This window comes from Euphorbia lathyris, chromosome 9, assembly GCF_963576675.1.
Source record: "Euphorbia lathyris chromosome 9, ddEupLath1.1, whole genome shotgun sequence".
In the NCBI taxonomy this organism is placed as follows: domain Eukaryota; kingdom Viridiplantae; phylum Streptophyta; class Magnoliopsida; order Malpighiales; family Euphorbiaceae; genus Euphorbia; species Euphorbia lathyris.
Genome location: NC_088918.1, coordinates 27,867,431 through 27,893,059, shown reverse-complemented (window position 1 = coordinate 27,893,059; position 25,629 = coordinate 27,867,431). Strand labels below are relative to the sequence as shown.

Sequence of the window (25,629 nt, the reverse complement as noted above, 5' to 3'; positions counted from 1 at the left end):
GGAGAGGGGTTTGGAAGAGAGTTTTGGGATGAAAATGCTAATTTAGAAGGAGCTTTTTCAATTAGCGTTTTGCAATATTAAAATTAATGGACTTCTTTAACCCTAATTATTTTAAATATATTTTTATGTATTAAAAAAAGAAATTTCCATATTCGTCTTTTTGCACAAACCGCTATTATCAATCAGCTAATTTTTACCAAACAGGTCTACACAAACAGCTAGTCAAATCAGTTAATATAATCAGCTAACAGCTAATTCCCAAACAGGACCAATATATAAGATAAAAAAAAGATTAACCAATAAAATTGAAAATATGCATTATTCCTTTTTAAAATTATGGGTCCAACATCATGCAAACGGCTCCATTATATCCATATCTTGAAGTTATAGCTGCTTGACAACACCAGCAAACCGTTTCCTTCCCTTTGTTTCCTTCGTTTTCTTAATAAAAAAATAAATTGGGTAAATGTTGATAATAATATCAATATTTTTATTAGTTTGGCAATTTTGGATTTATTAACTAATTAGTAGTTTTTCTATGTTCATAAGATCATACTCCATTCTATACAAAGATGTTTTGCTTTAGTAATGTTTAACTAAATTTCCATAAATAAAAAATAAAAAAATTACAATACTGACGCTCTTCAGGCACAAATTAAAAATCAAGACAATTCACTTGTACAATTTGAGGTTTCATGATTGTATTGCACTACCTATAAATGGGATCAACCCCCTTTAAAGTTGAAACTAGCCAGTAACAATTGCTCAATGCTTACTCAATACACCAAACGAAACCTAACAGATTATGCATTACGTAAGATCCAAACTCCTTTTCACCTTGCGAGTATCCTGAGTCGATTCACTTCTATTCCGTGCATCAGATGGAGGAAGGCGAGACGTGAGAAAATAAAAATATTTCTCAGGCAGACATGAGGTAAGATAATCAAACAGAATATGTTGACAGCCCCACAGAGACTACCAAAAATATAAGCATAGATATCAAGCCATAATTCACCAAAGAATCAATATCTTCAATTCTCTCCATCTTGCTGTTAAGTGTATTCAACATTTGTGTAAAAGGGCAAACCTCACCCTGCAGCACGTGTTTCTCCCGACTATTAGACAACTAGTTATTACAATACAATATGCACGGATTATCTTTAAACAGAGACGAAAAGAATTACCTTGGTCTTTGTATCACTACTTGGATCCTCATTGTACGAGTTTATCAACATTTCTCCAACATCAGTAACTGATTTCTCAGGTGATATTGCAATTTCAACTCTTTCACTGTTTTTCCTTTGACCGGCTCTATATGCAGAGTCCGTATGTATGGTTTCCATGACAGAACCAAAAAAGTTTGTCACGGGTACCTACACAAAAGAAGAGAGGGCATGCAAAAAATTAGCGGTTGCTGCTTATTCTTCACTGTGATTCAGCTCAATAAGGAAAAAGATTGAATTGGTTGGCTGAAAGCCTGAAACATGTGAGACCCAGACTAGACTTGTGATTGGTTTAACTTGTGTAATTACGCAATCTTGCTTCGTTACAGTATAAATATATCCATATTAAAGTTCTTATAATGTAAGCTCAAACTTCGAAAAATGGGATCTCATAAGTTGAAAAATTTTACATTATGAGATTTCTTTAATCGGCTACATCTGTAAGGGCCATGAGTTGGGTTTTTCCATAAGCTTTTATTTGCATTATGTCAGAAAATGCAGTTTTTTTTTTTAGAAAATGCAGATTAAAGAACTATAGGCGACTATAAGAATCCAAGGAAAGCAAGTTACTGTCTGTTGATGGTATAGGATGACAAAAATTTCATTGAAGGAATAACCAAGTAATATCGAAATTGATGGATTTATAATATGGTACCTTCTGCAAACGTCGTTGATAAAAGTCAGTCCGATAATATGCAGTTGACATCAGTGTATTCCGATCATATGACTTAAAAAGACTGCAATTTAAGGAGTTCATAGTCATTCAAAATATGCTTAAGAATAAATCACTGAAACTAAAAGAGTAAACAATGCCACGAGATATTTCTAGATGTAAAACAAAAAAGTACAGAAATTTTACAGTATTTATTTTGAGTAAGTGTGCCAGTTATAGATGTTGCTTAGACCAGGGGAAAAGATAGGAACCATGAGCTTAAAACCAGAATTGGTCATAGAAATCCTTTCAGTAAGCTAAAGCATACACCCTACTTTAAATAAAGGCTGTTGTAGTGTTGTGGCACCAAAAAACAGTTATAAACGTGCATTAGCCATTCAATTGTAGTGGTATTAAAGCATATAATGCACAAATATGTTGCACGGAAACAGATACGGAAACGGACACCAGGAAACGTAATTTCTAAAAAAATAGGAATCTGAAACGTGGGGGAACGTGTAAATGTTAAAAATATAGGGGCATATTTATAAATCTAAAAATATAATAATATATTTTAAAAAAAATAAGAACGAAGAGCAAGATGAAGAAAGTCCAAACTCAATCCAGATACAAGAGACGGGAATTATACGAGAAAAAAATATAGGCAAGTTCTTTAAATTGAAGGATATATGGAAGAAGGAATTATCATTCAGATAAGAAGTTTCAATTTTCCTAATCTTAGATGGAATAAGAATTGCAAAATAAAAACTTTAAATTTCCAGAATTTTAGTCGAAATAGGCAGAGGAAACTGTTTAACAACTGAGAAACATGTTTCATATTTTGGGTAATTACGGAAACTTTTCGTATCAGTATCCAAGAGTTTCCATTTCCCATATCTTCTGGAAATGGTGAAACGCGTGTGATGATAAATTTCCGTGCATCATAGATGCACAACTTTCCCCATTTTGCAAGTACTGGGGGAAGAATATAAAGCAAAATTACCTGTTCAACGAGGCATTGTCATACATGTTTAGCCTCTCGAAGAATGCAAGGGTATAGAATGTAAAACGATCCACAACCGAAACACCGACCTGCAGATTTATAAAATGAAAATGTTAGATATCGTAAACCTGGAACTGCAGCAACATTAAATACAAATGATCTGAAATTATCCATGTTAAATATGCATGATTAAGTGCCAAGGCAATGGGAAATGCAATCAATATTCAGTCCATACTTACATCAGAGTCCAAGTGATGCGAGTATGAGTTCTCTCCTTTCATACTACTTCCAATAGCCAAAGCACCAGGTGAGTGAAGCTGAAAGCAACAAATTCTTCGTGAGTACAAAAGTACACACTCTCGTGTAGTACATGTGAGAAGTAGAAATAAACTAGCCTAATCAGAAAACATTTTTTTTTTCCTAAATTTCCATATCAAGCTATACTAATCCAGACAGTCAATTAAGTAACTAATAGCATTATCTTATAATTTAAAGTAAAAGGAATTAAATAAGTCTTGGCATAATACTTCAAACAACAAAAAGTAACAATACGTACCTGATTGAAGAGAGTGGCAGCTTGACAAGTATCCACCATTATCAGTAATTCCTTGAACCTAGATTTACCACATTAACCACCAGTGTGAACCATAGTCCTAGAGCAAATTGAAACATCAATTTTTTAAGATTAACCTAAACAATCATCTATGTCCAGTAACCAAATATTATTTTAGAATTTAGACATTTTTTAACGGAAAAAAAATCCAATACAACTTTCTAATGCCAGTTTGTATTTCAAAAAAAATTAATATAGCATACTCTAGCAAGAGCAAACAAAATGCCAGAGCTAGAAATCATTGGAGTATCAGCAAACTGTTTCATTTATGTTGATGATGGACCCCTGTTACACAACAAGTCAATGTAATAATGTAAGCATGCCTAAGGCTGCTATGGCAGGTAGATGGCTGCTAGTAGGGTCTCTATGTTTGCTTAATTATAGGAGTAATTTTGGGAGAACCTTGTATATATATCCATAATGATCTTGAGTTTAATATATTCATTTAGGCTCTTAATCTACATGATATCCCATGGATTTCTCTATATTTTCATGGTCCATTACATGGTCTGAGTTTGTATTTTTGGACTGTTTCTTTCAGCTTCATTGTCTCCCCTTGAAAGTAGATTGTTTGGACCTAGGGTTCCAAGTCTCGGTTCTTCTTCCGCCGCCGTCAACTCTCTGTTTTGGACCTGTCTGTTCTGTTAGTTTTCCAGTGAATCTCCTTTTGTACATTGACGTTGCTGGTAGCCTATTACGTGTTGCTTCAACTGAGTTTTGCTTCTCTGTTTCCGACAAAGCTTGCTTCAGCTTGAGGGGGAGTGTACAAAATAAGCCAATGTAATAAATGTATAGCATGCTTTTGTTGACTACAGGCTGCTACAAGACAACTATAGGAGGCTAGTAGGGCTACTACGTTTCCTTGATTTAAGGAGTGATTTTAGGAATGTCTTGTATATACATGTGCAGTGCTCAATATATCAATGTAGTCTCTTAATCTACATGGTATCCCATGTATTCTTAGTGTATTACATGGTTTGTTACAACCCCAAAAAAGATGTACCAAAAGATAATCTACAAGCACAAATTTGAAAGTAATCTACCTTCTCTTTTCCTTCATTTGCTTCACAGCATCAGCTAAATCGTGACTTTGGAGCTCTTCAGAGTCTTGAAACTTTAAAAACTCATCTCCCCCATGTCCTGTCATGTACAGGAGAATGTGACTTCCTTCATCACTTAGAAGGCGCTTTGATCTTGGAACAGCAGCTGCATGGCGCCCAGTCAAAACTCGCAAAAAATTCTCTACTGTTACTTCATAACCTCGATAATCTACCTGAATGATTGTAGTAGAACAAAATCAGTGTCTCCTATTCAGGATATTATTTTCAAAAACCTACAAACTGACATTCATTTTGAAGCAAATAAAATGCTCCTTTTCCAATATACTCACATGTTAAATGCTGTTTTCCCAATTAGGCCTTTTCATATTATTCAAATTAATTGAGAAAACAAAAAAAATAAAAAATGTGATTCAATATTAAATGTGATACTAAACAACTTTAATTCTTGAAAATTTTCATTTTGAGATCGCCAAAGCCAAATTGGCAATGTCAATCCAAAATTCCTTAGATTTTGCAAATGGCAAGAAGCACCATCCTTGTTTTGACCAAAAAAAAAAAACCCACACTACTTCATCTGCAAATCAGTATAACCACATGGAATTGACCCTTAGTTTAAATAGCAAAAGTGCAAATAATAGGAATAGATCCAAAAGAAGAGTTGAAACAACAGACAACTTTTGCATGCCACCTCAATCATCCACAATATATTAGATAAAGCAAACGTCTTCAGCTATCAGTTGGCACCGAATCCACAAAGTAATCACAGATCTAAAAGAAAGAAACTATTATAAACACATTACGAGTTACATTAGTTCTACAATTTAGTAAATGTATAGTAAGCACTTTCTTCAAACTAGCGAATTATTCAAACAACTAACACACTCCTGGTGTTTTGAGTAAAAATAGAAAACATTCACTGCGCTTCACACTTTCTGTTTACACTTCCTTCAGATCCTATCAAAAAATTGGTAATGAAGTGTATATAGGAAAGGAACATTTTTACCTATTGATAGTTCCTAGCTTTATTTGGGGAAGTATAATGGCAGCTCATGATCTGGTAAAAGCAGGGGCTCGTTGTCTTGTTGGAGTAGGAGATTCAATTAATATATGGAAGGATCCTTGGTCACCCAATATCACTAATCAATGTATTGAAAGTCCAATTCCGAGAGGTTTAGAAGATTTGACAGTAGCAGATTTGGAATCAACAAATGGTTTTATGAGACAAAAATATTTTACATCCTTTGTTTAATGATAGGGATCAAAATCTTATTTAACAGATTCCTATTAGCAGATGAGGTGTTAGAGATTGGTGGTATTGGATTTGGGATAGCAAGGGGCGTTTTTCAGTCAAGAATTCATACAAGAAGCTTAGGGAGGTTTTATGTTCTGGGCTATCTATGCTGCTAGCTCTGTCAGGAATAGTTTATGGAACTTAGAAGTCCTTCCCAAGGTGAAAATATGCTCTGGCGGTCCCTTTCTAGCTCACTGCCAACATTAATGGCCCTCAATAAAAGACATATTCCTTTAAATAGCTGCTGTCCTATGTGCAATTCAGCAGTAGAGGATGAATTTCATGCGCTGGTTGGTGTAAAACAGCTAGACAGGTGTGGAGATTTTCGGACATTGGCAATGTGAGTGGAGTGGTTCTTTCGTGCGGGGTTCCTTGATGCAGCAAAGATGGTTTCTTCCTTGTCATTTGGATGTTTTACTGGCAGAAAGGTGTTAGGGAGACTCTAAGTTGGTTGAAAGATAACAGCTATAAAGATGTGACTACTGAATCAGACTCTCATATCCTTGCCAAAGCTATTAAGTGTCAAGAGAGTTAGATTCCTTATTTGGCATTACTATTTCTGATTCTAAATCCCTGCTTGTGGATTTGGACAACTGTTGAGTCAGTTAAAACAATCAGTGAATCAAGGAGCCCATGTTCTAGCAAAAGCTGCTGTTCTATGTCTAATTGTGGAGTTCGGGGATCTGTCCCGCCTCCGTTTCTTTGTGATGTTCTGAGAGCAGATGCTTAATAATATTCCTCTCTTTTCAAAAAAAATAGTAAAGTAGAAAGCACTTCATGAGAAAAGAAAATTCCCAATGTATAACCCAAAACCATCAATATGAAATTACAGTGAAGGTTAACAGGGGGAACAAAAGCCTAACAGAAACCCAAAACTGACCTCAACATTATCTCCATACAAGTTTAGTTTGTGATTCTCATTGTTGAAGACTTGAGCAGGGTACTTATTCCTAGCATTGCAAGCCATATCATCTGCCAACATGAGTATTATCCGCTCATCAGGTATACCAAGTCGCTTAACTGTCCTGCGAATAAAAAACCAAGGCAAAATATATATATATATAGGCGAAAAGAGTCAATAAATGCCGGTCATAGAGGAATTCAAAAAGAAACTCAAGTGATTACCTGTACAAGGATAAAGTATTAGCCATATGGCGGTAATTAAACCTGAACAAAAACCCAGTTCGATTAAGAACTCCAGAAACCCATTAAGAAAACATTACCAAGAAGGCAAAAAGCTTTAAAAAAGAATAGCAAAGATGCCAAGCTGAAAGCTACAGAAAAATCGGTCATTGATAAAATGAATTTCTAATAGATGGGTATGGAATTAGTCACCAAAAGCGAGAGGTGCAGACTAAGACAGCCCAGTTGTTGGTGTGCATGGTAGTGTCACTCGATGAGGATTGGGAACCAAAAGCAATTGAATTGCAGAGAAGACTCGAACCCAGCAGCAGCAACACCAACCAATTCACCATTTTCAAAATGCAAATCTTGAACCACATCAATTCGATTCAGTTCTACTTCTTTCTTCTGTAATTTGTCAAGATGTTTCTTTGTTTCTTCGCAACCTAAAAATCAATCTTAACTATTCCTTCAGCATGCTTTGATTCTGAGGCATAAAGAATTTGATCGAGCCAGACAGCGGTTGAACTGAAACACTGAAGCTAGGTGTTGTTTCCTAGAAAAAGGACAAGGTGAAGCTTGGAAAGTGAGAAACACAAATGGGGAAGAGCTATCGATTATCGGCATTGTTAGGCAAAATTACACCCATGCCCACACTGAAATTTACCATTTTATCGTTGCGGCTAGTGAACTTCAATTAATGATTATTGAACTTTATATTTTATTATAAGGATGGCCAATGTACCGTTCACCCGGCCTTTTCAACCGTTGGCCAAATGGTAGAAAGTTTGAAGATGAAGGGTAAAATATGAATTTTAGAGTTTAGAAGGGTGAAATGAAAGAGGTAATCAGTTAAAAAAGAGTTAACGGTTGAAAAAGGATGGTCAATGGTCACGTTGGCCAATAGTATAACAAAATGTAAAATTCAATGGTTATATTATGAAGAATTAAAGTTTAATGACTATAATATTAAAATGGGTTAAGTTTAATGGCTATGTGTGTAATTTATCCGATATTGTTAATTGGGAAAGATGAGGGAAATAACATTTTTACCATCCAAAACTCACATAAAAGTCATTTGTATCTGAAAATCTCGTCATCAAAATGGTATCAATTGTATCTCAAAGAATTGCATCATCAGACTTTACTATTCGAAGCTTATTAACATACCTAGTTCAACTAGAATCGTCTCTTCGGATATTCATCTTCATTTCTAAGAGCATCTAGAAGAGCTCTTCTAGAATTTGAGGAAGGGGAGTTAAAAATCAGATCCAACCGCTTCTTGCTCTCTCTACTAAAGAGAGCTTATCCGCCTCTTAGTGTTTTCTAAATTCATTTTTTATTAAAAGTTTATTACTATTAAATAGTTTCTCTTTTTTTACTATTGGTAAACATAACAATCATTAATAATTTTAATTATAAAATAAGAATATAAAGAGTATTGTTGGAGATGATAAATCTTAGTCAGTCTTAAATTACTAAGAGTCAATTATTTATATTATTTTTAAGGAGTGCACTAAAAATCTCTTGGAGATATTTTATGACCATAAAACCAACTGCTGCATTGACCCTCCATCATTTTTCATAAAAAAGCGTCACTTTCTCCATTTCTGCTTTCCAAAAGTGAGGTAAATGTAAATGGAAATAGAAATACGGGGTTTTTCACTTCAGTAAATTTTAGTATTTAGTTAAAGTTGGGCCATGTGGCATAATTTTTGTGTCAAAAAAACATCTACTAATATATTTTATATTAATTCTTTAATCTTTTAACTTTAGTAGCACGAAGGAATGTTTGTTTCAACTTTTCGAAATAATTTAACATTTCACTCCAAATCACACGAAATATAGCATTTTAGTTAGGTTTATATAACCGTATCTTTCTCTGAAAACTGCAGTGTTTTAAAGTTTTTCATGAACAAATGTTGATAGTTATTTGTTATTGATAAAATTATTCTTCTTATTTCCTAAAAATATGTTTTCTTTAACATTATTTTTATTTCTATAACCTAATTACCGAAAGAACAAAGTTTTGTTGTGTTCAATAAGTTTTTTATTTTTTTATTTATATTATTTATATTAATTTTATTTGTGTAATATATTTTTTATTTTATAATTTATGTATTTTATAATTTAAAACATTTCTATATTAGACATTTTAAATACTAACGAAAACAGTTAATATAATTTTACCAAACACTAATAATTAATTAGCCAATAACAAACAACGAACAGCTTACTACAACTGTAAGCAGCAATAGTAACAACTATTAGCTAACAGCTGAACCAAACATGCGTTAAGCTTAATAAAAAAAATTCAGTTAGTTGACCGTCTTTTATTTCATCTATCTATATTCGAAATTTGTATATTTGTAATTTTGACATTTCAAAAGTATTTTTCTTTTACAAATGTGATGTAGCTATAGAAAAATAAAAAAATATTAATTTCAACTTTAAAATATACAATTTCAGATGTGGTTAGTAGTACTCTTTTAACTAAATTACATACTCATAGTTAAACATTAATTTAGTAAGTATGTACTTAAAAAATAGGGTTAAGGTGCAAAAATACCCCTAACGTTTTGGGCCAAGAGCAATTTTACCCCTAACGTCTAAAATGGTGCAATTTTACCCCTAACGTTGGAGGCCAAGAGCAATTTTACCCCTAACGTTAATAAATTGGGTCAATTTGAAAAAATAATTCATCAAATTGTCTTCTCGGTCATGAATCTTGTTATCTACACTTCATATGTGTGTCATTTTATCAGTAACAAATCACAAACATTCGGTGGGATGTGAAAAAAATAAAAAAATATACTGTCTTTTTGTACGGATTAGACAAAAAAAAATGCAAAAAATCCACCGAATTCATAAATATTAATCTCAAATTCTATTATTAAATTATAAAAAACATTAAAACCTTTTTTTAAGAACGAATTATTATGCAATTGGTGCTGTGTTTTATAATTGTGTCTGAAATTGACCCAATTTATCAATGTTAGGGGTAAAATTGCTCTTGGCTTTCAACGTTAGGGGTAAAATTGCACCATTTTAGACGTTAAGGGTAAAATTGCTCCTGACCCATAACGTTAAGGGTATTTTTGCACCTTAACCCTAAAAAATAATATGAGAGGTCCGATGTATTTGAATAAATATAGTCATCAAAAGTCATGGTAAAGGTTACAAAGTAAGTCTTACTTTGTATATTTTCACCATTAGATTAATTTTATACTCCATTATCCAATGGTGAAAACACACCAAGTAATGGTACTTTGTCAAAAACAAAGTAACCATAAAAGGCACTCAAAAGTCATATTGAGATGTTAGTTAAAAGTTAGGGAAAATTATATAGAAACTCATATTTTAACAACTATTTATAATTATGTCAAGTTATAATTTTCTCTTAAATCAAATTAGTAAAATCAGTACTTTTAATATATTTTAAGAATTAGAATTTATAAATTAGAAGTCTAGAATATATTTTATAGGGTTTATTTTTTACGAATTGGAGTCTATAATTTTTAAACTATGATATAAAATCATAATATATAGAAAATAATGACATATTAAGAATTAAGTTTGGTGATATGATTTAGTTGTAATTTTTTACTTAATTATGATATTCATATATTTGATCCTAAAATTTACTGATTGTAATATTAAAAAGGGAAAATTATAAAATTGGGTCAAATGGGAGACTCATTTACATATTTAACTCATTTATCCAATCTACTACATATCTAGACTGTTTTTGTGTGACTTTTCCAAAATACCCTTAACCTTTCATCTTCCCGTTCCACTTTCTCTTCCTACGCGAACAGTTGCTCTTCTCCATATGATTCCCAGACCTTTGATATTCCTCACTTTCTTTATACTTTGCTCTTCTTCCTATCCTGATTCTTCGTATTTATATTCCTAGAAAACAAAGCCATGGTTCTTTATCTTCCTGTTCGTTTCTTGGTTTCTTTCTTCTTGTGCGGATCGAAGAAATCGTTATTCTACGTTGTTTTCATTGTTTTTCCCAGTCTATCATATGATTATTGACGATTTTAATGGTGAAAGGCGGAAAAATATAAGTATCTACTGTTTTTTTAGAAAATCACTTCACGTAATCTGGTTTCGCGAAGGTCTACGAGGAGAAATAGCATGAAACGTGACGATTTGATTTCGCAAAAACAGACTATACGAAGTCTGCAAAGAGAAAAGTTCACGATTTTTCCCTCACAGACTTCACGTAATCCGTTTTCATGAAGTCAAATCATCACATTTCTCATCGTAGACTTCACGAAATCATCGTTTCGTGAAGTAAAATCATTCTCTTCCTTGCATATTTATTTTCGCATACTTCACGAAGCCAAATCGTTCTTTTTTCTGCCTAACACGATTAAATTTTTTGAAGGTGGTTGAATACATAACATCTCTTTCAGGAAGGCGGCGTACTGGGATACAAATGAGATGACTTTCCTTTTGATACATGGAGAAATTCCTATCCAGATTGGTCTCATTGACTTTAAAATGATTTGTTAGGAGTTTATTGTCGCACTCTTGTTGTAAATTTTGATAATGTTATGATTTTAATGTTGTTATTGTGGCAATCTTGTTGTAAATTTTGATATTGTTATGATTTTAATGTTAGAATCCCTTGTTGTTGTGCCTTTTTTGTTATATACCACTTCGCAAATTTCATTAAAAATACTCCAGACTTCGCATATTGCGAAATCTGAGAATTAAAATCATCTACTAAACCGAACATTATCTTCGCAGACTTTGGATATTGCGAAATCTGCGAAGTCAGGCGGGAAAGAGAAAGACGATAAGCTATTTTTTTCTAAATGTTATATATATATTAAAGGTATTTTAAAAAAATCACATAAAAATAGTCGATATGTAATAAATTGAGTAAGTGACTTAAATATATAAATACAGTAAAACCTCTATATAGGAATACTCTATATAAGAATAACCTCCAATTTGTTATAAAAAATTTCGGTCCCAACTTGGGCCGGTTATAAATAAGAATAACCTCCCAAATGTTAATTGTTATACATAATCCAAGTCCCACCTTTAGAAACTATACTTCTATATAGGAATAATTATGTAAATAATGTATATATGTATTAAGGATTTAAACAAAATTTATTAAAAAATTTAAAAATTATTGAGATTAAATATGAGCTGACACACAAATTCCAACTTTAACTATAAATTCTTACCATTTTCCCATAAAACTCTTTTCTTTATGTATTGGAAACTAAACTCAAAACTCTTCCAATTCTTTAGGTATTGGAAATAAAATTCGTAGACTTGATATGCTAAACATTAATTTGTTTTATTAAACTAAACTCAAAACTCTTCCAATTAGAGAGTTCTTATTGTTGTTAAATTTATAAACTTTAAGTGTTGATTTTTTTTTTGGGTACCAAACTCTATATAAAAATAACCTCCCAATTGTTATACAAATTGTCCGGTCCCAAACGTATTCGGTTTTACTTTATATCTTCTCTTTGAACCAATTTTGTAATTTTTTCTATTAAAAAATATAAGATGAGTGTTGTACGATTTTAAAATTTAGTAATCAAATAAATAAAATTCAAGGACATGATTGTAATTTAAGGGATAACCGAACCGTGGCACGCCTGTGGCTCCAAACCTCCTACCCGTACTTCCTTAGGTTTTGATTTCGAAACCCTAGAATCTCATAATCGCAAGACTCTTCCCTCTTCCCTCTTTTGTCTGTTCTCTTTTCTCTTCCTTTCTTTTCTTAGCTGTAAATACTCGCCTCTCAGCTGAGTCGGCGAGATGGGATTGAAGGACATGAAAATATCAAAGAAGGTCGCTACTTCTCAATCCAATCAAAAGGATGCGCCTGATTTCTTGGTATGTCTTTTTTTAGTTCGTGCAAAGATTTTGTTCTAATTCGTGTTATCAAAATTTTGTTCAATTAAATATATGTATATATGCGTGTTTTAAAGCCCTTAGAAGGTGGTCATGGGCGTAAGATATCGGGGATAAAACAGCAGAAAAGTGGAGCTACTGTGCTGTATATTGGTCGGATACCACATGGTTTTTACGAGAAAGAAATGGAAGGTAGGTTTATTTTCTATTTTTCAAGAAATTTTTGATGCTGTTATCTGTTTACATGTGCTGATTATGATTTTTTTTTAAAGCTTACTTTTCCCAGTTTGGTACGATCAAGAGATTGAGAATTGCAAGAAGTAAGAAGGTGTGAACTTATGTTGAACTTACTGAATGTCAAACAAACACATTTGTTTAATTTGTATAATTTTTATGCTGAATTATGTCTTTAATGCAATTATGGTATTAATTTGTTTGTTTTGTGATGGATTTCATAGACTGGAAAATCAAAACATTATGGATTCATGGAATTTGAAGATTCTGAGGTAAAGAACTTGAATAGTACTATATTGTGCCATTTGTTTTCATCTGACCCTGACCATATCTTTTTGCCGATTGCAGGTAGCAGAGGTTGTGGCTGAGTGTATGCATAACTATCTGTTGTTTGAACATCTTCTGCAAGTCCATCTTATCCCTGCAGAGCAAGTTCATGCAAAATTGTGAGTTCTTTATCATACAGCGCGTATTTCTTTTCCTCAAATTTACTGCAAAGAGTTATCAAGATTTCTCTTTAACAAGATTTCTCTTTCTTCTTTAGTTATAATCCAAATTTGTATTCCTACTCCATAAATGAATTGTTGGGGCACTTAGAAGGATATCTCATGCTTTGTTTCCTATGTGGTTCTTTGATTTTTTTTATTTTTTATTTTTTTTATTTTTATTTTTTATAGTAAGATGATGAACATGTTCAGCCTCTCTTTGGTTCTTTTTGAGAAAGGGTTTTGAGTCTTGCATCCAAGGAATGGAGCTAGCCTCCGATGGACTCATAAGTATGTAGATTTTGTCATTGTTGTAGTGCACCATAATAGTTAAGACTAAGGTTTATGAAATAATCATATAGACATTCTAATATGATTGGATATTATTTGATGAGAAGTAAAGTTGTCATTTTATTTCTTTTAAGTATGTAGATTTTGTCATTGTTGTAGTGCACCATAATAGTTAAGACTAAGGTTTATGAAATAATCATATAGACATTCTAATATGATTGGATATTATTTGATGAGAAGTAAAGTTGTCATTTTATTTCTTTTAGCAATGAGATCAGTGTGATTTTTCTCGTGGTCGTAAGTTCTTGAATGTGCTAAGATGAAAAAAATTGTTTGATATGCCAAAACTCTTATGTCTGTTGAAGTAATAGAAAACTAGCCAAACAGATTATGATAGAGAGGTATTTGTTTTGATTCAACCCGCTCTCGAAAGGCAATTAGGACTAAGAAAAAATGCAATAGAAGATAGCGAAACAACAAAAAGGAAGATAAAATTGAATCTGAGGAATAACCTACAGACCCCAGGAACTCCAAGAATTCCCCTCTGATCAAAACGATACACTGAGCATAATAACATTATTCTTCATCCACAAGAAAGCATAGTAACTAACTATTTGTATTGACAATAGGATACACCTAAGAGAGCGAGCTCACTACCCTCTTTGTAAAAAGGGCATGGCATATAGCTAACTATAGCAAGCTGTATTATCATCAATCCCCTTCCTTCACTTCTTCCAACCTTCTTGCGCCTAGAATAAACCCTTAGAACTCCAGGCCATTTTCAGTATGATCCAAGGCTTCATCTGCATTGTGCAATTCTCTATCATAATGTATGAGTTGTCTGTTACTCAGTTATCCTAATTTTATACACTAGCATAAACTTCCTTTGTGCTGAATTATGTGCTGACTGGTGTGGATGTTTATAGATTGCTGATCTTTGTGTGCATTCTTTTTGTTGTTACCTAGGTGGAAAGGCTTTAATCTTCGATTCAAGCCATTTGACCGGGTTCAAGCTGAAAGAAAACGGCAGAACAAGGTATCCACCTTGAATAAGAAGCGATATTTCTATAATGTTGATGCAATACTCTTGATATTTTCCCCCATTTAAACCTTAATCTCTAATATTACTGGACCAGGATAGAACCCTTGAAGAGCACAAAAAATTGGTGGAGAAGATCATGAAGAGAGATCAGAGGCGAAGAAAAAGAATAGAGGCTGTTGGTATTGAATACGAGTGTCCACAAATTGTAAGGAGCTTATGCTTTATCCTTTATCCATTTTCTATTTTCATGCTTAAGTAAAAGTACACAAAGTGGAAGGAGGTTGAGGGAGGAACTAGAACAAATATCACTTGTTTGTTAGATTGATGCATTTACTACTAGTTTTACGTTATTGACACATGAGTGTGTTTTGTTAAGAAAAGCTGCATTCTTGAGAATCAACTGAACTTGCTTCAAAATACTATGAACAATTACTCATGTCCCATCCATCCATATGGTTTATGGTTTTTCTTTATGGAAATTCTTAGTGCTTATGCATGTTATATAACAAAATGGAACCTGTCTAATGACATTTGGCTCCTGTTGTGCTGTTTCACAGGTCTGTGACATCCAACCTGCTCCGAAAAGGATTAAGTTTGATGAAGATTGAGCCTGTGGAAGTGGCTTGGTAATTTAGTTTTATTGCTTAGCCTAATGCGAATCGGGACTACTTTTTCCTGCTATGGTGTTATCAACAAGGAAATTATGGAGAAGGGTGAAATATCCAGGAGAGCACAAATTCAGGAATCATCAGAGAGCTTTCTGTCAGGAACTTTATAAACATGTATGACATGAAAGGATTGGATGACCTCTCTGTTTACGTTTTTTTATTTTTGAAGAAAGAAATTTTAATTTTTAAATCTTTTAAGTACTCATGTTTGAATTTGTGCCTTGTGAATTTTCTTAATTTATATATTTTGCCCGCGAATTTTCTTATTTCTCTTTCAATGATCTAATTTAAAATGGCATAACCGTTACTGTATTATTTTGGTCCTAAAACTTCAAAATTTACATTTTTAAATGGCACAAATCATCTTCTGACAAATTATTTTCAGAAAAAGAGGAATTGCTAAACAATTTGAATCTGTAGAGAAAGAGGTAATCCGTATTACTTTTTGTATAACAGATTTTTACAACATTTATAGTGGTATACATATGTATTTTATTGCTTTGAATTTGTTTTCGCTATTAAAAAAAATAAAAATAAAAGCCACTTTAATTATTTTCATAGGCTTGTTGTAACAATCTGAATGCCGAGAATCAAATCAAATTTATCAGAAAGTTAAGTGAAGAAAGTTAAGTGTTGTTGTAAATTGTAATAATTTCAGAAAGTTAAGTGAAGTGTTGTTTACCAAGCCTTCATTTAAAAATTTATCTTCTTATGTCAGTCATGATGAGCAAAGATCGACTCGAGAGAAAAAAATGATATCTTCCCTATAAAAAAATATAAGCTAACTATAACGAAACAAAAAGATTCACCGCAAGAATGAGGGACTAAAGACATCCCTTCTAAGTAGCAAACTATATACCAAAGTTGCAAACGATTCACTGCAAGAATAAAGATATCCCTTCTAAGTAGCAAGCTATATACCAAAGTTGCAAATGAAGTCCGTAAAGACATATAAAAAATTGCAGAGTTTGCGCGTCTTTTATACATTATATGATCATATTTTCTAATATAAACGTGGTAGCAAGAAACTAAATCTTGAATTCACATGAATAAGCGGTGGATGTTTAATATCAGATATGTCAATTTGTTCCACCCACTTGGACAACTGGGGGATGGTTAAAAGTTAACCGTTACACATGTTGTTGTAACAAGACATTATTTTTATAAGTCAAAGTGTTTATTCCAGTCCATTTTTATTGGTAAAGAAAAAGGAAGAGACATTACGTTTGCACATCGATTATCAGGATTAAACAAAGTAACAGTTCACAATAAGTACACTATTCCCTTAGTGGAAGAGTTGCTCGATGAATTACACATCTCCCAGTATTTCACCAAACTTGATCTTAAGGCGGGTTACCATCAACTTCAGATGAGGGAAGAGGATGAAGAGAAAATAGAGTTTTGAACTTATAATGGTAATTATGAGTTCTTGATGATGTCGTTTGAGTTAACGAATGCGCCTTCCACATTTCAAAGTGCCATACATGAAATTTTCCGCCTTCCACATTTCAAAGTGCCATAAATGAAATTGTTACGATATTTTCAAAGTTGTCTGATTGAACTCGTTAAGAAAAATAATTTTCGTTGGACTTCTCATACTCAAGTGGCATTTGATACACTCAAAGAAACAATCACTACAACCCTAGTTCTTAACCTCCAAGACTTTACTCAATAATTCACCATTGAATGTGATGCTTCCAATTTGGGGATTGACGTTATTCTGATGCAATCTAGGAGGTTTATTGCATATTTTGACAAAGCACTTTTGGAACACACTTTATCTAAGTCCACATACGAAAAGAACTCATGGCTTTGATTCTCGTTATTTTTCATTGATGTCGGTACTTTTTGGAACAGTCTCTTTAATACTAAAATTGATTTTGAAGTGAATTAAAAAACTTATTCTACCTTCTATTAAAATTGATTTGAGTTTTTAATTTTATTATATTAAAAAATCAATATTAATGGAATTATTAACTTTTTTTTAAGAATAATTAAAGAATTATTAACTTTTTTAAAAAGCAATAATTTCGATTTTAAATGTTAAAAACCGATAAATCCTAATTTGAACATTTAAATTTTATTGGTGTTCTTGAAACAACAGTCATCCCACCCACCCATCTATACACTCACGTCACCTTGCTCATACATTCAGATTCTCCGTGCAGTCTCACTAATCTTCCTCTCTTTCAATGACATCTGCAGATTCCATCTCCTTCCTCATATTCCTTCTCACTAATTGAGGTCAGTTGTTGCATTTTGGTAGCTTCAATCTTTGTTGATTTAATCCTAACGGCTGGGAGGTACTCTTTTTGACGATTCTAATTAAGATTAAGAGATGGTAAATTGATTTACTGGATGTTATATTGCTTCTCGATGTTCATAGATACATGTAAGTAGGAAAAGACATAATGAAGTCCCTTATTGTCTGCAAACCATGGCTGTTAACTGATTCGGATACTATAAGATAGGGCTTGATACAAATATCGCAATTCTGCAGGGACCAAGCAGTTGGATAATGCTCTATGGTATGGATATCAACTCGGAGAAAGGTCTTGTGTTTGTCGCTGATAACTTCGGTTTTCTCTATATGAGTATATACGCCTACTAGAAAGCACCCTATAACGAAGCAAGTGCTTATGGAATCCTATTAGAATATAAATATTTTATATATTACTATATATATATATATATATATATATATATGGTTGAGTTTTATTTCGTTGATCATGTGTAATGCTCAGGGTGGATACGCGTTCCAACAATAAAACAGGGGAGGCCGTTTTGATTCATAAGAAAGGTAGCAAAGTTGTTGGCCTTCACTGCAATTCAGTTCATCCGGAACTCCTTTTGAGCTGTGGAAACGATCATTTTGTAAGTCAATTTCAAATATGCTTGATCTTTGCATTGTAACTGATGTCCATTATATATATATATATATATATATATATATATATATATATATATATATATATATCTTCCATTGGCGTGCTGAAAATGTAATTTATTTTTACAGGCTCGAATATGGGATATACGTCGACTAGAGGTTGGATCTTCTCTTTATGATCTTGGTCACAAACGTGTCGTTAATTCTGCATATTTTTCACCACTGTCTGGCAGCAAAATTCTTACCACGTCACAAGATAATCGTATTAGTGTATGGGATTCTATCTTTGGAAATTTGGACTCACCAAGCCGAGAGATTGTACAGTCTTGATTTCAACAGACATCTGACTCCATTTGGAGCTGAATGGGATCCAAGTGTGATTAAACATTGTCAACAAAATTTCATTTTCATGAAAAAGCCACTCTGTTTCTATATATATTTTTTAGAATTCTGAAGCTATTTTTTGATCCAGGACCCCTCGGAGTCGCTTGCAGTTATCGGTCGTTATATAGGTGAAAATTTTAATGGCATTGCTTTGCATCCCATTGATTTTATAGACACTAGCAATGGGCAACTTGCTGCTGAAGTGATGGATCCAAATATTACGACTATTAGTCCGGTAAACAAGCTGCACCCTCGAGATGATATTTTGGCATCCGGAAGCTCAAGGTTTGACTCTATTCTCTTGTAAAAATCATGTTATGCAGTGTGGAAGAAATGATAATGTTTGTATACTCTTTTTTTCAGGTCCCTTTTCATTTGGAAACCGAAGCTGAAGGAGAAGTCTGAAGTTGAGGAATCCAAGAAAGAGAGAAAGATTGTTATTTGTGGAAATGCTGAGAAGAAGTCGAAGCGCAAGAAGGGGGATGAAAGCGATGATGGTTCTGATGACGATGGATTCAAATCTAAAGGTAAACTGAAAAAATCCGAATCAAAATCTCGTAGCTTGCGCAAGGTTAAACGCTAGTGATTATAGAAAAGAAATCTATTAGCTCAGTAGTTTTTGCACATAAGGTAACCAAATCAGGTTAAATTTTGTTTGTTTGGCTTTGGTTGTGAATGAGGTTTAACACCTCATATATGTTAAAGTGTGGTGCAAAGTTACAGATTAAAGTTACATTCATCCTGTGCAGTCAAGTCACCTTGCTCATACATTCAGATTCAACGTGCAGTCTCACTAATCTTCCTCTCTTTCAATGACATCTGCAGATTCCATCTCCTTCCTCATATTCCTTCTCACTAATTGAGGTCAGTTGTTGCATTTTGGTAGCTTCAATCTGCCGAATCTTTGTTTTTTTAGGAAATAATAATAATTCAGTTAAATTGACACTTTGGTTGGTCTGTTCTCTTTTCTTAGCAGTAAATACTCGCCCCTCAGCTGAGTCGGCGAGATGGAATGAAGGACATGAAAATATCAAAGAAGGTTTCATGGGCAGAAAAGTGGAGCAAGTTCATACAAAATTGTGAGTTCTTTATCATGTAGGGTGTATTTATAATCCAAATTTGTATTCCTACTCCATAAATGAAGGGTTGGGGCACTTAGAAGGATATCTCATGCTTTGTTTCCAATGTGGTTCTTATAGTAAGATGATGAACATTTTCAGCCTCTCTGTTTGGTTCTTTTTGAGAAAGGGTTTTGAGTCTTGCATCCAAGCAATGGAGCTAGCCTCAGTTGGACTCATAAATAGCCTCAGTTAAGACTAAGGTTTATGAAATAATCATATGAACATTCTAATATGATTGGATATTAGTTGATGTTGATGAGAAGTAAAATTGTCATTTTATTTCTTTTAGCAACGAGAGCAGTGTGATTTTTCTCATCGTAAGTTCTTGAATGTACTGAGATGAAAGAAATTGTTTGATATGCCAAAACACTTATTTTTGTTAAAGTAATAGAAAACTAGCCAAACAGATTATGATAGAGAGAGATTTGTTTTGATTCAACCCGCTATCAATCAAAAGGCAATTAGGACTAAGAAAAAAAATGCAGTCGAAGATAGCGAAACAACAAAAAGGAAGATAGAATTGAATCTGAGGAATAACCTACAGACCCACCAGAAACTCCAAGAAAGCATAGTAACTATGTATTTGTATTGACAATAGGATACACCCTCTTACTATAGAAAGGGCATAGCTAACTATAGCAAGCTGTATTACTCTCAATCCCATTCCTTCACTTCCTCCAACTGAACTCCAGGCCATTTTCAGTATGATCCAAGGGCTGATCTGGATTGTGCAATTCTCTATCATAAAGTGTTAGTTGTCTGTTATTCAGATGTCCTACATGCACATCACTAATTTTATACATTAGTGTAAACTTCCTTTGTGCTGAATTATTATGTCCCGGCTGTAGTGGATGTTTATAGATTGCTTATCTTTGTGTGCATTCTTTTTGTTGTTACCTAGGTTGAAAGGCTTTAATCTTCGATTCAAGCCATTGGAACGGGTTCAAGCTGAAAGAAAATGGAAGAACAAGGTATCTACCTTGAATAAGAAGCGATATTTCTATAATGTTGATTCAATACTCTTGATATCTTTCCCCATTTAAACCTTGATATCTAATATTACTGGACCAGGATAGAACCCTTGAAGAGCACAAAAAATTGGTGGAGAAGATCATGAAGAGAGATCAGAAGCTAAGAAAAAGAATAGAGGCTGTTGGTATTGAATACGAAAGTCCACAAATTGTAAGGAGCACATGCTTTATGCTTTATCCGTTTTCTACTTTCATGCTTAAGTAAAAGTACACAAAGTGAAAGGGGGCTGAGGAACTAGAACGAATATCACTTGTTAGATTGATGCATGAGTATGCTTTGTTAAAAAAAACTGCATTGTTGAGAATCAACTGAACTTGCTTTTAAATACTATGAACTGTTACCCATGTCCCATCCATATGATTTATGTTTTTTTATGACAAATTATTTTCAGAAAAGACGAACACAAAGAAAATGTGGAATTGCTGATCAATATGAAGGATTTAAACTAGCAAGCATGTGGAGAAATTTTGCATTTGAATCTGTAGAGACGGAGGTAACGATCTGAGAAATTGAGTTACTTTTTGTAGCGATTTACTAAGCCATTTTATTGCTTTGAATTTGTTTTCCGGCCCCTTCTTTAATTCTAATTTTCATAGGCTTGTAATCAAATTAGGATGATAATAAAAGCTATTTTGTTTTATATATAATTTCAGAAAGTTAAGTGTTGTTTACCAAGCCTTCATCTGAACATTTATCTTCTGATTGCTATTCAATTAGATACTTATAATGTAATAGTATATGTATTCATTGCAGTCATGATGAGCAAAGATAGGTTCAAGAGGAAAAAATGAATGAGGGGCTAGAGACATCCCTTCTAAGTAGCAAAATATATACCAAAGTTGCAAACTGTAGAGCTTGCGCTTCCACTTTACATCTTTCTTTTGTGCAACTATATGATCATATTGTCTAATCTGAACATGGCAGGAAGAAACTAAATCTTGAGTTCTCGTGGAGGTTCAATCAGATACGTCAATTGTTCCATCGACTTCGACAAGTCGTCTAATGAGAACGGAATGCTGCATCAGGGAAATGGAAATTCCGTAAATTAATGTCGAATTAATTTAAGAGAAGAACGAACAAGGGAGAAAAAGTCTAACCTTGAATCATCATCCAACAGGAAAGAACTACTAACGACATTGTTCGAAGCTTCTGTCATCAAAACCCTCATATTCGCTATAACCTACAAAAAGTATTCGGATGAAAGAGTTAAGATCAGTTGTGACCAAGATAGATTTGTGCAATGAAACTGTGAAATGCTTACTTCTGAGGAGACACTGTGTGCACCATACTTGTCATCCCAATACATCGTGCTTATTCTGTATAACTGCCGTATACTGAGAATCTGTAAAAGGAATAATCAAGTTTGATTTGATATAAGAAAGACAGTGGATTTAATCACAGGTATCATGATATATCCATCTATGTGCATTACTCACCGGACACAGGTCATGGCTTATTTCATCTAGTGTTTTTTCGGGTTTTTGATGTATGACCATAAACCCTATAGCTTGTCTGATATGCTTGAGTTCGTCCCAGGATGATCCTGCATACTGCATTGGTAATTTTTAGTATGTGGCAGTAATTATTTGTTACAAGTGAATTTGTAAAAGACGGGACAGGACAGGACGGATTACCTCATCTGTTGCTTTGTAACACCAATGTTCCAATTCAACTAATCCAGCTTTGACATACTCACAGTTACTAAATGAACAGGACTCGTGCCTCAACAAAAGACTGCACCAGAGGAAAGAAGGCAAGAAGATATGTAAGTAAATAATTTATTTGTTGTAGCCATTCTATCAGTGGAATTTTTTGTGATTACCTGTTAAATAGCTGAGCATTGATGAAGGAAAATGTTTGCATGAACACCTTCCGAACCAAAAACACGGGTACCTATATAGAATCATACAAAGTGTTTAAGAAATTTCACTTTTAATTTGTTGAGATGTTTTGTATCATGTGCAGAAAAGAAAGATCATTTGAATAGGCAACAAGCTTACATGATTTGCTTTCAGAGTGTTTAAGAAATTTCCGAGGCCCTTAACGATTCCTTGCCAGTGAGCAATCGAGGCTTGCTGGGGTGCAGTATTACCTACTCCTTTTACTAAGCTTGCTCTGGATGTTCTTGGTGCCTATTTTGAATTATATTTATTTCAAACAGAAAATCATCTAAAAGTAACTAAATAAAAGCCACAATTGATCAGTTTAACTATTATTTAGCAACTCCATTTCCATGTATTATAAGTAATGTACCTGGATGCACAATCTGAGCAAAGGAGAAATTTCTTTCTTCAGATTATGTCGAATCATTGTGTAAAGTTTTTCCACATATGCTGTAAGTTGCTGTTTGAAAAGCAAAGCCGGGTACTTGGCTTCAACTCCTCCACTAGTGTTACCATTGATTAAGGAAAGATTGACTCCTTGTGGAGTTCCATGGAAACTCTAAATGAAGACAAAAACACAATAGAAGAATAAGTCACGGAAATGAAATTTCTTATCAACATCCTATGACTATGATTTAAAAACTTATCATCACCTGTGTTATTCTTCTGTACAGAGTAGAAGATGAAGATGGATGACAACGACGGCGTTGTGGAGTCATTCCTGCGGCTCCACTAGCCTTCAATGTGGGCTGAAGTAGCAAGAGAAGCGTCAATGCATTGGATAACCAATAAGCCAATGTGTGGTTGTCATCTTGGGTCTGGTATGCAAATTGCAATAGCATGTTAGAAGAGGAAGAAGAAGAGTCTGAGTAGGAAGATTCATCATTTTCATACCTCAATAACATGGCCTATTGTCTGGATGATCTGCGCAAAGGTGCTAGTGCTTTCAATAGGTGAGGACATGTTCCCTTCTAGCCTAATACGCATAAGGAAACTTGCTAACTTTCTGCCCGTAGTAAAGATAATTGGTTGAATTGAACATAAAAAAAAATCATTACCTCTGCAAAGATTCCTGAAGCTGCTCAACTTTTTTCTCTGTGTCCTCTTTGATTTCATCAGCTCTTGGTCTCTCAGAATCCACTGATGCCTGCAGGCACACAAAGCTGATGTCAAATTAAATATTTCTGCAGTTATGTACCTAAAGAGAGACTTTGTAGACTCGATTTTCTTTGGTAGATAGTGGATCATCAGTACTGTATAGTGATGAGCTTTAGCAATAAATAAAGTACAGAGAAAATCATTTCCCTTTTGTGATGATTTTTCAAAATATTAGTCTTCTCCAAAGTTAAGTTGTTGTTCTGAGGTCATATCCATGAATTTGGATCTCATTTGATATGGCATTTTTAATAAGCACAATCATTTTCTTAGTTTTTTTTTTTCATTTGAAAGGAAGTCTATCATTTGGTTGATATTACAAATAATTTAGATTGAAAGTTTTTCCAAATACTCATTTGCAGAAAACCAGCATACAGACCATTTTGAAAGTTTTTCTAGAAGATCATATTAATTTTGATTAACTTCTTCTAATCTTGATGAAAGTATAATTATATCATATTAATTTTGATTAACTTCTTTTAATCTTGATAAAAGTATAATAATTATGTTACATATGTCATAAATTAAATGAGAAATATGTCACGGAATAGAAATAACATATTTTCTTTTAGGTATTATGGTCCTAAATTTTGTATTTTATTACTTTTCTAATATAAAATATTTGTCACATTTGACTAAATCACACATATTAAAAAAAATAGACTAATTTACATTATATTTATAGAAAATAGAATAAAATATATTAATCTAATGTTTTATATTATTCATTATATATATTAAACCAGTCTTCATAAATAAAAACTTAAAATGACGCACTTACAAAAACTTGAATGACAAAAAAGATTGGTAAAAAATGACAGAAAAATTTAATTATTATCATTAATAAAAAGATAAAGAAAAAATTACCTTTGAAAATTTAAAATGAAAAATATTATGACATAAGAAATTTGTTATTTATATGATAATTATTTTGAACCAGATTAATTTTTGCATACAGACCATTTTGAGCTTCCGAAGCTCCCTCCTGGCGATTGTTCCCCTCCATCTGGTTTGGGACACAATTGCTCCTCTCTTCAGCCTCTTATAGTACAAAGAGGCTCTATGACAACGCCAATAGGCCTGCATTTTGTCATTCCAATTAAAATCAGATATGACACAAACTCCTAATAATTCATATAAACTTATTGCAGTTACCTGAATAATAACTGCAGCTTTAGTTTGCAACTTGTGAGCAACTGCATCCTCTTGTTCCTTTACTCCCATAGCCTCTATAGCAAGAAGCTTAAATCCGTTTGTAACTTCAAACAAAGGTTGGCGAGTAGGGTATCCACCACAACTCATATTGATGGTTGACTTGTTTAGATTTACACATCTAATGCAGTTCGGTTTAGGTTGAGGGAAAAGGCTTGCTAATTTGAAAACACCAAAGAAATCCTTAAGAAACATGTTGAAAAACTAAGATAAAACAAGAATTTGCAAGAAATAGATGAGTCAATCAAAAACTTTTCAATTAGTAGCTAGAAAACCTATTTATAAGACGCAAGATTTTAAAATAAAAGACCCGTTACATGTGAATAAGTGTGAATAGTCACAATAGCTAATAGTCAATATATGTAAATTTATTAGTTT

At 33.2% G+C, this 25,629-nt stretch overlaps 3 protein-coding genes and 1 pseudogene across 3 annotated transcripts; 2 read left to right on the top strand and 2 right to left on the bottom strand.

The window, feature by feature from the left end:
- Positions 1 to 473: 473 nt before the first annotated feature.
- Positions 474 to 7,572, bottom strand: LOC136206095 (uncharacterized). Its single transcript, XM_065997018.1, has 10 exons — positions 7,179 to 7,572; positions 6,969 to 7,010; positions 6,724 to 6,868; positions 4,535 to 4,764; positions 3,435 to 3,492; positions 3,118 to 3,195; positions 2,879 to 2,967; positions 1,879 to 1,960; positions 1,185 to 1,373; positions 474 to 1,093 (listed from the first exon to the last, which is right to left on the bottom strand). Exons 1-10 carry the CDS (start codon positions 7,343 to 7,345, stop codon positions 944 to 946), a joined length of 1,230 nt encoding a protein of 409 aa, XP_065853090.1. The 5' UTR covers positions 7,346 to 7,572; the 3' UTR covers positions 474 to 943.
- Positions 7,573 to 12,612: 5,040 nt separating this feature from the next.
- LOC136206467 (uncharacterized RNA-binding protein C1827.05c-like) lies at positions 12,613 to 15,843 on the top strand. The gene is made up of 8 exons (XM_065997524.1): positions 12,613 to 12,839; positions 12,935 to 13,049; positions 13,130 to 13,185; positions 13,316 to 13,363; positions 13,440 to 13,537; positions 14,834 to 14,903; positions 15,004 to 15,114; positions 15,467 to 15,843. Exons 1-8 carry the CDS (start codon positions 12,762 to 12,764, stop codon positions 15,515 to 15,517), a joined length of 627 nt encoding a protein of 208 aa, XP_065853596.1. The 5' UTR covers positions 12,613 to 12,761; the 3' UTR covers positions 15,518 to 15,843.
- Positions 15,844 to 17,953: 2,110 nt separating this feature from the next.
- LOC136207312 (protein DAMAGED DNA-BINDING 2-like) lies at positions 17,954 to 24,291 on the top strand (annotated as a pseudogene).
- Positions 21,933 to 25,341, bottom strand: LOC136207311 (myosin-11-like). Its single transcript, XM_065998592.1, has 13 exons — positions 25,195 to 25,341; positions 25,000 to 25,119; positions 23,943 to 24,031; positions 23,779 to 23,890; positions 23,538 to 23,702; positions 23,255 to 23,443; positions 23,002 to 23,133; positions 22,824 to 22,894; positions 22,636 to 22,735; positions 22,438 to 22,551; positions 22,263 to 22,343; positions 22,099 to 22,181; positions 21,933 to 22,017 (listed from the first exon to the last, which is right to left on the bottom strand). Exons 1-13 carry the CDS (start codon positions 25,339 to 25,341, stop codon positions 21,933 to 21,935), a joined length of 1,488 nt encoding a protein of 495 aa, XP_065854664.1.
- Between the last annotated feature and the right edge of the window lie 288 nt (positions 25,342 to 25,629).